Genomic DNA, 13,394 nt, shown 5'->3' with positions numbered 1-13,394 from the left:
TATACTGTAGGTAATGAGGATATAACCGCTCGGCCCTGTGCTCTGATCCAGGAATAGACCTCATTTAGTTTAATCACCTTACACCAGCCTCTGCTGTGCGTAATGAGCTCACACACATTATCATGAGTTCAGGTTTGCAGTGAAACTCAACCATCAGTTATTATTACAATTTAGTTGGACACATATTTGCACCAATAACTTTGATGCAAATTAATGTGGTGTAATTAATAAATGTGTGGGGTTTTTTATTTTTATGAATGCTAGTGTGGCCCATAACTCCTCTTTCAAATGGATTGGTGTTCACTCCGTGTGATGACGTCACAGAAGGCCAGGGTGATTTAGTCTGAGGTCATCTGATGTCTCAGACTCGCCTGCCGCTGCGTTTCTTTACAATCGACGTGTGAGTGCACCACATTTTTTCAATATGAATTTCTGAATAACTTGAATGAGAGAGAAATTCTGTTTCTCAGCAATGTATGCGAGAAAGGCTAACTTCTGTTTGCTTCTAATTGTCACCTGACTGTTTCAGCAGTAAACCTGGTAAAAATGTACCCAACTACCATAACACAGCTGGCACGGTCGAATCCTTTCCAGGCTCCTCTTTTCTCCATTAAACCAGATCAGCAACAAGAGAGCTTGCAGATAAAACGCAAACTTGCTGCAGCAGTTTATGATGGTAAGAAGTTATTCTTTACCTCCTGAATTGGAAAGTTGGTTGCAAAAAGTAGTATACTTATGTCCAAAATAGATGATTTTTTTTTTGTCTGTTTATATTTAAAAAAAAAAAAAATTCTTTGATTTCTTTTTTATTTTGTCCTCTGAATTTTTTATTTTGCTAGTATTTTTAGGTCGTTTTTTTTGTTTATGTGTTGTAAGAGTTTTGGAGAGATTGTTGTGATTGGTGTTGTGACAATGTGAAATTATGCTATTATATTTAAACTGCACTCTGACTGTCAGAATGCACATCATTCCATTCGTAAAGAATTAACCTCCTCCACAAGGATTACACTCAGGGCAAATAGACTTTAGCATGTAATAATTGACTGTTAATTCATGGACGCTTTTCTCAAGAAAACATTGCACTTGAACATGAAGGACACCTTTTTACTGTTAAAAGAATAGTTGACCCAAATATAATTATATACTTCTTTCGCCCTTCTTCCATGGGACACAGAGAGAGAAATTTTTGTGCTAAGTGGTGTCTTCTATCCATTTTCAGTGAATGAGGACAAAGCATGCAAAATCATCCTGATTGTAGTTCTAATGGTTTGTAAAGAATATATAAAGTTTCCTGCAGTAGTTTTATGTCAAACTCAATTTATTCAGTCATTTAGTGTTAACTGCTGCAAGTTGAACTCGAGAAAGGCACAATATCCGATTCATGACTAAATCATTCAGAATTTGTGAACTGGATCAGACTCATCTGTTATGATTGTGCCATTGAGAACACCATCTTATTTCACTTCCTTGGGCTCCAAACACATTGAATTGGCTTTAACTGACTTAAGCTCAATGTATTTTTCCTCTGTTTTATCTCACACAGACAGAATTAATGTTTGTGGTGTTAAATGTGGTTTTGTCCCTCAGATGCAGATGTGAGCTGTGAATATGGGTCAAATAAATATTATGCCCTCTGCGGCTTTGGTGGGGTTTTGAGTTGTGGTCTCACACACACAGCAGTCGTGCCCCTCGACCTCATTAAATGCCGCATACAGGTGTTGGTTTTGCTTCTCTAATGTAACTTTAAAACTATATATGTAAAAACTAAAGAGGTTACCTAATGGTTTTGACTTGAGTTTGTAGCCAGACTCTGGTTTTTCCTCCAGGTGGACCCGGTTAAGTACAAGTCCATCTTCAATGGTTTCTCAGTGACCCTGAGAGAGGATGGCTTTAGGGGTCTGGGCAAAGGGTGGGCTCCTACATTCATTGGTTACTCAATGCAAGGCCTTTGCAAGTTCGGTTTCTATGAAGTCTTTAAGGTGCTGTACAATGACATGCTTGGAGAGGTGAGTCTCTGATTTGAAGATACAAAGAAGACTGTCCCAGAACACGTATATTTTTGCATATTTGTTTATGATGACTGCTGTTGTTTGTTTTGGTCTGGTGAGCAGGAGAATGCTTATTTGTGGAGGACATCAGTGTATCTGGCCGCATCTGCCAGCGCTGAATTTTTTGCCGATATTGCACTGGCTCCTATGGAAGCATGTAAAGTGCGCATCCAGACGCAGCCCGGCTACGCTAACACCCTGAGAGAGTGCGGCCCCAAAATGCATGCTGAGGAGGGGCTAAAAGCATGAGTAGATACTTCACACTACAATCCTCAGAGGTCTAAAGAGACCAAATGAAAGATTTTTTTGTTGTTGTTGTTAATCAAATGAATGGTATATTTTGTTTCAGTAATATTTATTCTTGATACATATTTCATGGTACTAGACCATATTTACCTCTAAATTATGCACCATTTATTTCTATATCAAATAATGCAAAACAAATTTAATTAGTATTGATATAAACAAATTTATATTGTTTTCAAATTAATACATTGTTAAAATGAAGCAAAAGTATTTTCTAAAAGTATATATAGGGCTATATGATGTATAAAACAATATTGTTCTATATATAATCTATACAAAGTTCTGTGTATGCCCTATTTGCTTATAAGAGTATTTTCAGATATAATTGTTTATGATTATTAGGTTTTGTGTTTGAATGTATATAGTCATTATCAAAGACTGCAACATCGTCGCTGATTTGTAGATTATGAGCCCCGAAAACTGCTCTGTATTTTCAATATTTCTAATTTATTTCCTATGACGGTCATTTTTACCCAAGAAAATCCCAAGGGACCCTTTAACCTTTCTTTGTAAAGTTATCAAGTGCCACAACAATCTAATTTAGTACCATTCTGAAGAAGTTAAAAATGAAAATAAATAAATAAATAAAATAAAAAATATATATATATTGTCAAATGTATAAAATTATAAAATGACCAAAGACCAGTAGAGGGTTAAGGCTGACCAAACTACACCAAAATGACTGCATTACACTCTTAAAAATTACAGTACTCTGCTGGAGTCTTAATTGTCTGTGGCTTTGTCTGTCTAGGTTCTATAAAGGTGTTTATCCCTTGTGGCTGAGGCAGATCCCATACACCATGATGAAGTTTGCCTGTTTCGAGCGAACCGTGGAGATGCTGTACAAGTACATAGTACCAAAACCACGCAGTGAGTGCTCCAAACCTGAGCAGCTGGTGGTGACCTTTCTTGCTGGTTATATTGGTAAGTTGTTAGGCCCTTAGATACAAGTTTAGAAACATTTAGACATACCTTTTAGCATGATATTTCTCTGTAGAGAGTGCCGGCTTAAGTTTGCCCCAAATGATATAAATAATTCTAAGCTGTGTTGTATGTTGTATGTCTGTCCTCAGCTGGCGTGTTCTGTGCTGTGGTGTCCCATCCCGCTGACTCTGTGGTGTCTTTACTGAATAAAGAGAAAGGCAGTTCAGCTGTTGAGGTGGTGAAAAGGCTGGGACCCGCAGGTGAGTATGCATATACCTATTTATAACATTTAACAGTCAACAGCTGTTGATCAAATAACAAAGAAAAAAACCTGAGGGGGTTGTTTTGCCATAATGTCCAGCATACTGTACACTGTCTTGCTTATCACATGATTACTTACCAAATAAATACATTCATAAACATAAAATGATTATACATTTTAATGGCCATTATAAAATAATATTTCTCCACAGAATAACACAACTGACCAAACAAAAAGACGTACATTAAAAATAGCAATTATTATTCTTTGTCATCTTTGCTGTCACATTAGTAAGGGGTCAGTCGGAGCTCTGTTCCAAGAAAACGTTGTTGTTACGTGACCAATTTGTGGACAATTTCAACTGAAACAAAGTTTGTTATTTGCTTGATCTTTATTTTTATGACAAACAATATAAAATAAGCAACTATTTCATAGCATATACCCAGTTAAACATGATCATGTTAAATAAATATAAAAGATACAGATGTATACTGTAGCATTTGCAATTTATGTCAAAAGACTTCCTTGTGGTAGATTGATTGATTTGTGTTTAGCAGAATATATTTTTTTATTACGGTAATTAAACTGATTATACTATATCAATTTTGCCCTCAAAAGACAGAAAGCTATTCAGGCATGTATCTTCAGCATGGCTTTGTATAATATTGTTAAAAACTTTTTATACATGGTTAATGTTATTATATTGCTCATAAACTGCTCATAAAAAGCTTTAGACCTCGAAGCAACATTTCACTGAGGTTGCGGATGGGTGTTATACTCTTTATCACCAAAAGAGGAGGCTGTTGTTCCTGGACTTATTCCCATTAGGTCAGCTCAGTATCATAGGGATCTCATTAGAAATCAAAAATGACCAATTAATTTTGTCCTTTTATCTCAGATGGTTAATTATTGGCATGTTTGCGTGTCGTGAGATCTAAGCACCGCTTATAGTAACAGGTCTATATTTGTGTAATGTATGTTCATATGTGCCATGTTTTTCCCCTAGGTTTGTGGAAGGGTCTTTTTGCTCGAATCATTATGATTGGCACACTGACCGCTCTCCAGTGGTTCATCTACGACTCAGTGAAGGTGTACTTCCGTCTGCCCCGTCCACCGCCCCCTGAGATGCCCGAGTCCCTTAAGAGGAAGATGGGTCTCCTGGACTACTAGACTCCTTTCTTATCAACAACATCCTGAATAACTAAAGAACGGCAAAGATTTTTCCACATTCACCACTTATCCAATAAACTCCACAGTCTCTGGAGTGTTTATCATTGAAGAAAGCACTATTGAATGATCACTAGATGCTCCCAGTGTCACTGTATGTCTGCATGAATATTAGAGTAAAATCAATCACACACTAAACATCTGTTGACTTTTATGTGACTCCTATGTGTTTTGTCAAACTGTTTTGCTCTCAATATGTAACTAAACTAACTAAATCTACAAAGACTATTGTATGTATCATCTAGAAATAGAATTGTTGAAGTGTAGAAGTGTTTTGTCATTATGTGTAGAATTATAAAAAGATTTCTGAAATTATGGAATGTTATATGCACATATTTTATATATGGTTTAAATATATAGGCTTATTTTTATACAATAGAACAGGGTTTAAGTGTTGTTATCGTTAACTAAAACAAATTAAAATGTTTTTGTTAAATAAAGCTGAAGTAAAATAATGTTAGATGAAAAGATAAAAATTTTAACTAAACTGAAAATGAAAACTAGTGCAAAGATCAATTAAATAAAACTGTATTGTTAAAAAACATACTGAATTAGAATGAAATATTATAATAACATGATCTTTAAAAAATCTAAAATGCTAATTAAAAAAAAAAGAAAAAAAAATTACATGAGAAATACAAGTAAACATTTTAGGTTGTTCTGGTTCTGCTAACAAAGGGCAAACAAGATGTAAACTCCTGCTCTGGAATATCATCTGAATACACTTCTCATTAGTTTCATTGCTGAATGTTTCATAGCGTTTTTCTGTCACATTCAGAGATGTGCTACCCACAGTGTCTCGATAGCTTTGAGTGGCCTGTAAGAGTGATGAACAGATCCTGTCTCATTGTGATGTCACAATGCCCTTGCGTTCTCTCTCCTCTTCTGTTCTCATCAGCTTGATGTAAGCAACAGGAAAATAGTGACCCGTGACCTCAATACAGCTCTCCTATCAGAGAAACATCAAGCAGAGAGGGGTCATTCACTTCGAAGAGTGGGTCTACATTTGGGTCGTCTTTGTGAGAGTGGATGAGTTTTTGAGAGGGAGGGATGGATGGGGATAGTCTGTGTTTGTGTGCTCTATTGTTGTCATTATATCCCATTTGGTTTGTCTTGTTAATGTGGTTTGCAGTGGCAGAGCCGTGAAGTTGAATTCTGAGAAATGAATGCTCTCTGGTTTGCTTCCAAGGCCTCTGATGCTGAGGGTTGAAGGTCACAGGGTTCCAAGTTGCATTTCCCTGTAACCTTTGCTCCACAAATGCATTCACACTGTAATGGCTCCACATGCACCTTCACCTCCCTAGAGAGTAATGCAGCATCAAGCCATCAAAAGTGTGTTAAAAGCACATGATTTTATTTTGCTTTTAGTATATAAATCATACAAACTAGAATGAATAAATGAATCAAAACCCACATGAATGCAAAATACTGTTAGTCCAACTGGCTATCTTTAGTGAACACATGTGCATAGAGGGTTCAAGCAGCTGTTTTATAATACTTTGTAAGGCAATAAAAGCAGAACATTTAGGCCAAAAGAAGCAATCAAAACCTAAACAGCTTCACCAGCAAATACCATCCTCTGTGTATTTGTGCATGGAAGTGTGAGCTAATGTGTCTGTCCCCCTCTATTATCACAGCCCTTGTCTCCTAAAGGTCAGTCTGAAAGAGTAAGCAGTCCTCTCGCCGGGTCACATGGGTTCATTAATAACCAAAGGACTGACAGCCGCTGTAATATTCCAGGGGAGGGATTGAAGAGCCTAGGCACTGGAAAATTAATTACAGGTCTTAATAATGAATAAGAATGTATATATAAAACTTATATCAATATTTCATTTTTGCCAACTCGGAGTCAAGACGTCACTATGGAAGAACTCCTATTCATTTCCCATGTTTCAGCTGCCCTCATTACCCTCAGAAAAACCTCTCTTTCTCTCTCTTTCTCTCTGATAATAAGCAGGCCAGTGGTTGGCTACTGTTTGAATGGGTGTTGGGTTTGTGCTAACTGATTGGTGGGAATAAATGAGGTGAATTATAGCAGTGAGGGATGTACCCATGATGTATACAGTCATTGCACTGTTTAGACACTAAATACATTTATCAGTCATGGCAATGGATAACTATTTAACTTAAAATTTCTCAACTAGCATCTGATAACTAAATTCAGTGAGATGATAGGTTGTATTTGTACTTTGTTATTGATAAAGTGCTATTTTTAGACTACAAAAATCTAAATTCAGCAGGATTGACACACTTTAGATAAACATCATGTGAGCTTAGCGTTCTTTGATGGCTGATTGCCTTTAAGGAAAACATGAATAATTGTTTTTATTCACTCACCCTTATGTCATTCCATAACTGTAGGACTTACTTCATTCTGTGGAACACAAGATGTGAATTTTCGAGAAATCACTTATTTAAGTAAAACAAGTTTGGAACAACATGAGGGAGAGTAAATAGAAGAATCTTGAATTTCCTTGTATTTATAGTGGCGCTGTTATAGTGGCTTGTTTTCCTTTGTTTAATGTATGTATAACTATACACACATTCTTCCTTTTAGCCAAATAATGACATTGCTGTCAAGGCTGCTCAAATGTCACAGACTGATGAAAGCTCTTATTGGACAATCCAATGGGAGGAACAGGAACCTCATTGGTCCCCATATTTAGGAGTTAAAAAAGTATTGTTTGATCATGAGAAGCAAAACGGCTGTTGCTGAGTTGACATTAGCACAAACATTGATTCTATCTACTCTATCTATCTATCTGGCTCCAAAATGAAATAAAGTTATTAAATACATTTATTGTATCATGCTGTTTTTGAGTTTTCAAAATTAGAGCATGTTTTGTTTTATTTCAGCCTTTGCTTTCTCATGATAGGCCTATGTCCACTTTACATAAGGTAGGCAAGCATTTTTTTAATGTTTGAGTTACCACCAGTTTCACTTATTTTGTTGCACGCATCTGGATGTGTTTACAGGCAGCTCAAAACCTTTACAGGTCATGGTTGCATAACACACATAACCCCTCCATGCAGTTCCAGCGAGTCTATTGGGCAAATCAACATTAGCCTACACATAATCAAATGAAAGCTCAATGCAATGTTCTCATTGAAACATTTAACTGCATCATGCTGATCGGGATACGACTCTAATAAGTGGAATATATTGCATTAATACAGATGCCATTATTGTGCAAGGTCAGTAAAGAGGAATTATTTTTATGATGACAACGAAATCCTCGACATAACTCTCAAAGAGGAAGTGGGCCGGTCTGTCGTTCTCATATTCCTCATGTCAGTAAGGGCATCGCATGCACTTGTAACAGAAGGTCATACGCTCTCTGCGTAGCGCCGCACGCTCAAATCCTGCTCCTCCGCGAGTCTCGCGATCACGTACGCACGCACGCACGCGCTCTCTCTCTGGTGCTCAGCGACTCTCACTGGCCTTCCTGCAGCTAAGGATACTTATTTAACATTCCTGTAACAAATGTAGGTATATGGTTTGAATGGCTGTTTTATTGTTTCGCATATGCCTCAGTTAAATAAATTCTCTCGAACAGCAAGTGTTGAACGATTGTCGTGATGCGATGAAAGCAGGGTCGTTTGAAACTGAAGAGTGGCGGATCAATGCGCTGTTTAGTGATGATTTCAACGCTTCCGTGCGCCACATCTCGATGTTTAAACGTATTTAGTTCCATTAAAAGTGAAGTAACTATCGTATTTCCGTTCTAAAGTGTTAGATGAGCAGCCAAGGACGCATGTGCGGTGCAGTCATGAACATGGAGGAACCTAGAGCACGCTGAACTTGTATTTGGCCTTATTTAGGAAGAGCTGATGGAGGGAGGCCAAACTGTGAATGTATGATTAACTCGAGACGCTTAAAATAAGAGCAGATCGATTACCATCATGATTTTACAATTTACTGTTTGTTTTCGAACGCAATCACTGCTTCTGAATCGTCAAGGACGTCATAAGGACGGTTGCGTCATAATAGGGTTTATTTTTTAATGTGGATTTCTGTGTGCGCAATGGCAACAATCTATGTATAATTGCTACTGTATATCGAAAGAGTAAATATTCTAATCTAATTGTTAAAAAGTATTTTTATTTTAGCTTTAAATAAAATGTGTACATTTTAATATGAAGTAATATTTGCTATACAATATTTAAATGTTTTTAATATTTAATACACATCACTATTTGAATTATGACGCAACAAATGTTTACATATAATTTAGTTTTGTGGTAATTACATTATATCAGCTTATGACAGGCTCTCCATTCATTCACTAGTGAGTTATGTTAATTAGCAGAAGCGATCCAAGATAAGGTTTGGAGATAAAAGCACGACCGTTACGTTGTAACTGTGTTATGGCCAGGGAGAATTGCACTAATACATTTTATTGTGGCAATACCTAACATAAATTTAGATGATAATATCTAATGTCTGACATAATCTCCATGATCCCATTGAGGATTAGTGTCACATGTGAAGTGTGTGTGTGTGTGTGTGTCAGGTTTTGCATGCTCATAAGCCACTGTGTCTGGTGGTGTCTTAACTAGGTTTGTCTAGTCAACTGTAATAAACTTGATTGGATGGAATTCTAAGAGTCTAAACATAAATTACAATGTTATTTGCATAAGGCATCTAGAAAAGTCTCTTAGATGCATTATATTAATTACAGTTAGCATTGATCAGTAATCATTCTTTTTTTTTTTTCTTTTTTTTCCTCTTGGACATTGACTAATATGAACACACATTGCCTAAATAAAGTTCCATGTGTAGAAACTTCACACTTCCTTCAATTTGTCTAGGTTTAGCAAAGGGGGGCAGAATGACCTGACTCCGGTGGCTAGTTATATTACTGAGTGTGCCTCTGCTTTTAACTCAGGATATGGGTAATTTGGTCAGTATGGCGTAATGGTTTACGCATTGAGGGTGACCTTGTTACCTTGACCCAGCTTTGGTGCCTGACATGGCGAGTTTAAAGCCATTTTTTTTCACCGCTAATGTTTACCCCACGGATTCCTGTCATTTTCTTTAATCTTTTCTATTGTTCATTGTATGCTCCTAATAGTTTGCATTGTGAACAAGATCTGCCTCATTCTTCCAGCTGGATCATGGCCTCAGTAATGGAGAAGCTGATCACCCCTTTGGCCAGCGGCCCCGCTGAGCCCCCCAGGAACAAAGTCACAGTTGTTGGCGTGGGGCAGGTGGGCATGGCCTGTGCCGTCAGCATCCTGCTCAGGGTAAGAGACCCTCACTTTTATCACTAAAGGGTTATTTTTAACTTCTATGGTGTTGAAATAAATATGCGGTCACATTTACCATTGATTTGCGAAGTTTAACTGGAAAAATCCAGTTATTGCAATATGAGTCAATCCCGATTGGGAGTTCACTTGAGGGCAAAAACATTCCCCATGAAGATTATTTGAATACTCCGCCTTCACCTGTTACCACACCTTTATACAAAAAATTGTCAGGTATTTCAAGTAATAATAATTCATGTTAACTTGTAGGAGCTTGCAGATGAACTGGCGTTGGTTGATGTTGTGGAGGATAGACTGAAGGGGGAGATGTTGGATCTGCAACACGGCAGCCTTTTCCTCAAGACCCCGAAGATTGTGGCTGATAAGGGTGGGATGCACTTTTTATTGCATGGGACTGACTATTTAAAAATCAATTTGATCAGATTAAGTATATTAATATACTAAAACTAGATTTCTACTGTAAAAATTCATAGAACAGTGGTAAATGCAGATTTTGCCTTCATGCAAGTTAATTATGTTTCCAAAGTTTAGAGTGGCTGTGTATGTTTATTATGATTTTTATTTGGCCGACAGACTACTCTGTGACCGCTAACTCCCGTATCGTGGTGGTGACGGCCGGAGTGCGTCAGCAGGAGGGTGAGAGCAGACTGAACCTGGTGCAGAGGAACGTCAACATTTTCAAACACATCATCCCTCAGATTGTCAAATACAGTCCTGACTGCACCCTCATCGTGGTGTCCAATCCAGGTGAGCCAACACACTCACAACATGCTTAATGTTTAATGAATTGCTTAGTTTTGCTGTACCGCACCACAACCAAAGTGAATAAATGACATTATCCAAACAGATGCAGCAAATTATGTTTAAATAATATTTGAGTTCATTTGTAGAAATGTAATGATCTGTATTTTTTCCTAAAAATGAATGGCATTTTAAATGTGTGCATTTCAGGTTCCCGTAGTGTATTAATAGTAACTGTGGTGATCTCTGTGTTCATACAGTGGATGTTTTGACCTATGTGACCTGGAAGCTGAGCGGACTGCCAAAGCACCGTGTCATCGGCAGCGGGACCAACCTGGACTCTGCTCGCTTCCGCCACATCATGGCCGAGAAACTGGGCATCCACTCCAGCAGCTTCAACGGCTATATCCTGGGAGAGCACGGAGACTCCAGCGGTGAGAGAGGGAGCTGAATAAAGGGGAAAATATGAGAGAAAATGGGTGTAGAGAGGAGGAAGTGCTAGTAGAACGAATATTAAAATGGATGAATGTGAACTGCTGCTGCATGATGTGACACGGTTTCAGTTGTTGACAGCATATTTGATTCTCAAAAGTGCTGTTTTTGTGTTTCACAGTGGCTGTGTGGAGCGGAGCTAATGTTGCTGGAGTCAGCCTGCAGAAACTCAACCCTGACATTGGTACAGATAAAGATGGCGAGAACTGGAAGGAAGTTCACAAGGAGGTAGTGGACAGGTAAGTCACAATCCTATTACATAGGATCTGTTATCTGACTGTCTGGAAATTAGGAATATGGATTAATACATTTTAGTTAGCCACAGTGCTGTTGAGAAGGTGAATTAAAAATCATTTTCAGACAGAATTTTAATGTTCGAACCCATATCCTAACTTTTTTTTATTATTAAAACAAGGAGGTTTTGTTAAGGTCTTTTTTTACCCAAAACAGTTCAAAGAGAACATCTCCCAAAAGTAGCTAAGCTACACTCACTTTCTAATAGATACTACATTTAGTTTTAAACTTACTTTGCAGCCTTTAAAATGTTTGTTCTATGTAGTATGAATAATACTTGGGCATGCTACCACGTTGTTTCACTATTATTCACAAATCCTCTCCTGTGGTCTTATGAGATTGTTTAGTGTTAATCAGATGTGTATTTCCATCTCTTCTAGCCAGGTGCTATTCGCCCGCTTGTATATTTAATAATAAATTCAGAGTTTTTTTTTATTTTTTATTTTTTTAGTAAATCTATAGTTAATTAGTTCCTGCCATCTTCTCTTAGTGCTTATGAAGTGATCAAGCTGAAGGGTTACACTAACTGGGCCATCGGCCTCAGTGTGGCCGACCTGACGGAAACCCTGGTGAAGAACCTGAGCAGGGTCCACCCTGTCTCCACCATGGTGAAGGTGAGAGGAGTTTACACTCAGTTTAACATCATAGTAGAGACATTCTCCTCCATATCACAGAACTGCACTGAATGAAGCAATCGGGAACCTTTGTTATAGTGATCACTTAAGTTTCCTAATGTATGGTCTGTAGGGCATGTATGGTATCAGCGAGGAGGTGTACCTGAGCATGCCCTGTGTGCTGAACAGCAGCGGAGTGGGCAGCGTTATCAACATGACCCTGACCGATGAAGAAATCGCTCAGCTGAAGAAGAGCGCTGACACTCTGTGGGGCATCCAGAAAGACCTGAAGGACCTGTAGATCAACCGCTGGACACCATGCACTCTTTTCCTTATCTCTGTTCACACTCCCTCAGTATCTTTACACTCTCTCTAACTCTGTGTCTGTCTTTTCTTCTCACTTGCTTTTGGACACGGTTGCTTTGAAGTTAATTTTTCATTATTTTGGAATTTTTCTTCTTCTAAAGAGAACGATCAAAGGGAAACATCTTTGGTTCTTCACATTTGCACTTGTTAACTAAGTCACTCTGTGTGGGCAATAAAGAAAGAACCAACACCTCTCTTGTCTAGACATAATTTAGTGAGATCATTAGGGAACGTTCTCGGGTCTTTCTGTTTAAGTCAAGAGTAGAAGGGACTGAAGTGAGATAGATACAAATGTATTCATTCTTCTGAATCATGTTGTAAGTGATGATCATGTGAGTGTGTCCAAGATGAAGTTAATAAATCACTTCAAATGGCTGTTTTTGTGGTCTCTGAGTACTGATACATATATTTTGTACAACTTTGTGGTTTATTTTTATTTTTTTCTAAAGCTGTGTAACCTACTGGATTTTCAACAATAAATGTGCAAATTATAAAACATAGATTTATAGATCTATTATTATTTTTTTGATTGTCATTTAAAAAAAATTGTCTTATTTGTGACGTTTAAATATATAAGTGAAAATTACAGTATTTTTGTCAACGTTCTTATATATCTGTAAGTAAAAAATATTATTTTAAGACACTCAAAACCTTTTTTTTTTTTTGATTAATTTAGAGTCAATTTTAAAAACTTAACCCGTCAACAATCATATGATTTACTTAAAGCCATCAAACAATATAAAACGTTTATTGCACAAATACAGTAACTCAGTGAAGCAAGTCCGCCATAAAATTCCATGATTGAGAAATAAAAAAAGCATAATAACAGGCAAAGCGTGCCTGAAATAATTA

General features: G+C 37.4%; 2 protein-coding genes across 2 annotated transcripts; both read left to right on the top strand.

Moving 5' to 3' along the window:
• Positions 1–386: 386 nt before the first annotated feature.
• On the top strand, positions 387–5,068 carry LOC132105775 (solute carrier family 25 member 3-like). The gene is made up of 7 exons (XM_059511167.1): positions 387–676; positions 1,588–1,715; positions 1,827–2,006; positions 2,112–2,293; positions 3,106–3,278; positions 3,428–3,538; positions 4,547–5,068. Exons 1-7 carry the CDS (start codon positions 547–549, stop codon positions 4,708–4,710), a joined length of 1,068 nt encoding a protein of 355 aa, XP_059367150.1. The 5' UTR covers positions 387–546; the 3' UTR covers positions 4,711–5,068.
• A 3,023-nt stretch (positions 5,069–8,091) lies between these two features.
• Positions 8,092–12,917, top strand: LOC132105776 (L-lactate dehydrogenase B-A chain). Its single transcript, XM_059511168.1, has 8 exons — positions 8,092–8,253; positions 9,879–10,014; positions 10,285–10,402; positions 10,609–10,782; positions 11,037–11,210; positions 11,390–11,507; positions 12,053–12,176; positions 12,310–12,917. Exons 2-8 carry the CDS (start codon positions 9,886–9,888, stop codon positions 12,475–12,477), a joined length of 1,005 nt encoding a protein of 334 aa, XP_059367151.1. The 5' UTR covers positions 8,092–8,253; positions 9,879–9,885; the 3' UTR covers positions 12,478–12,917.
• The last annotated feature ends 477 nt before the right edge of the window (positions 12,918–13,394 follow it).

Source organism: Carassius carassius, chromosome 26, assembly GCF_963082965.1.
Source record: "Carassius carassius chromosome 26, fCarCar2.1, whole genome shotgun sequence".
Taxonomy (NCBI): domain Eukaryota; kingdom Metazoa; phylum Chordata; class Actinopteri; order Cypriniformes; family Cyprinidae; genus Carassius; species Carassius carassius.
The sequence above is the reverse complement of the archived record's forward strand: the minus strand, read 5'-3'. Positions and strand labels throughout refer to the sequence as shown.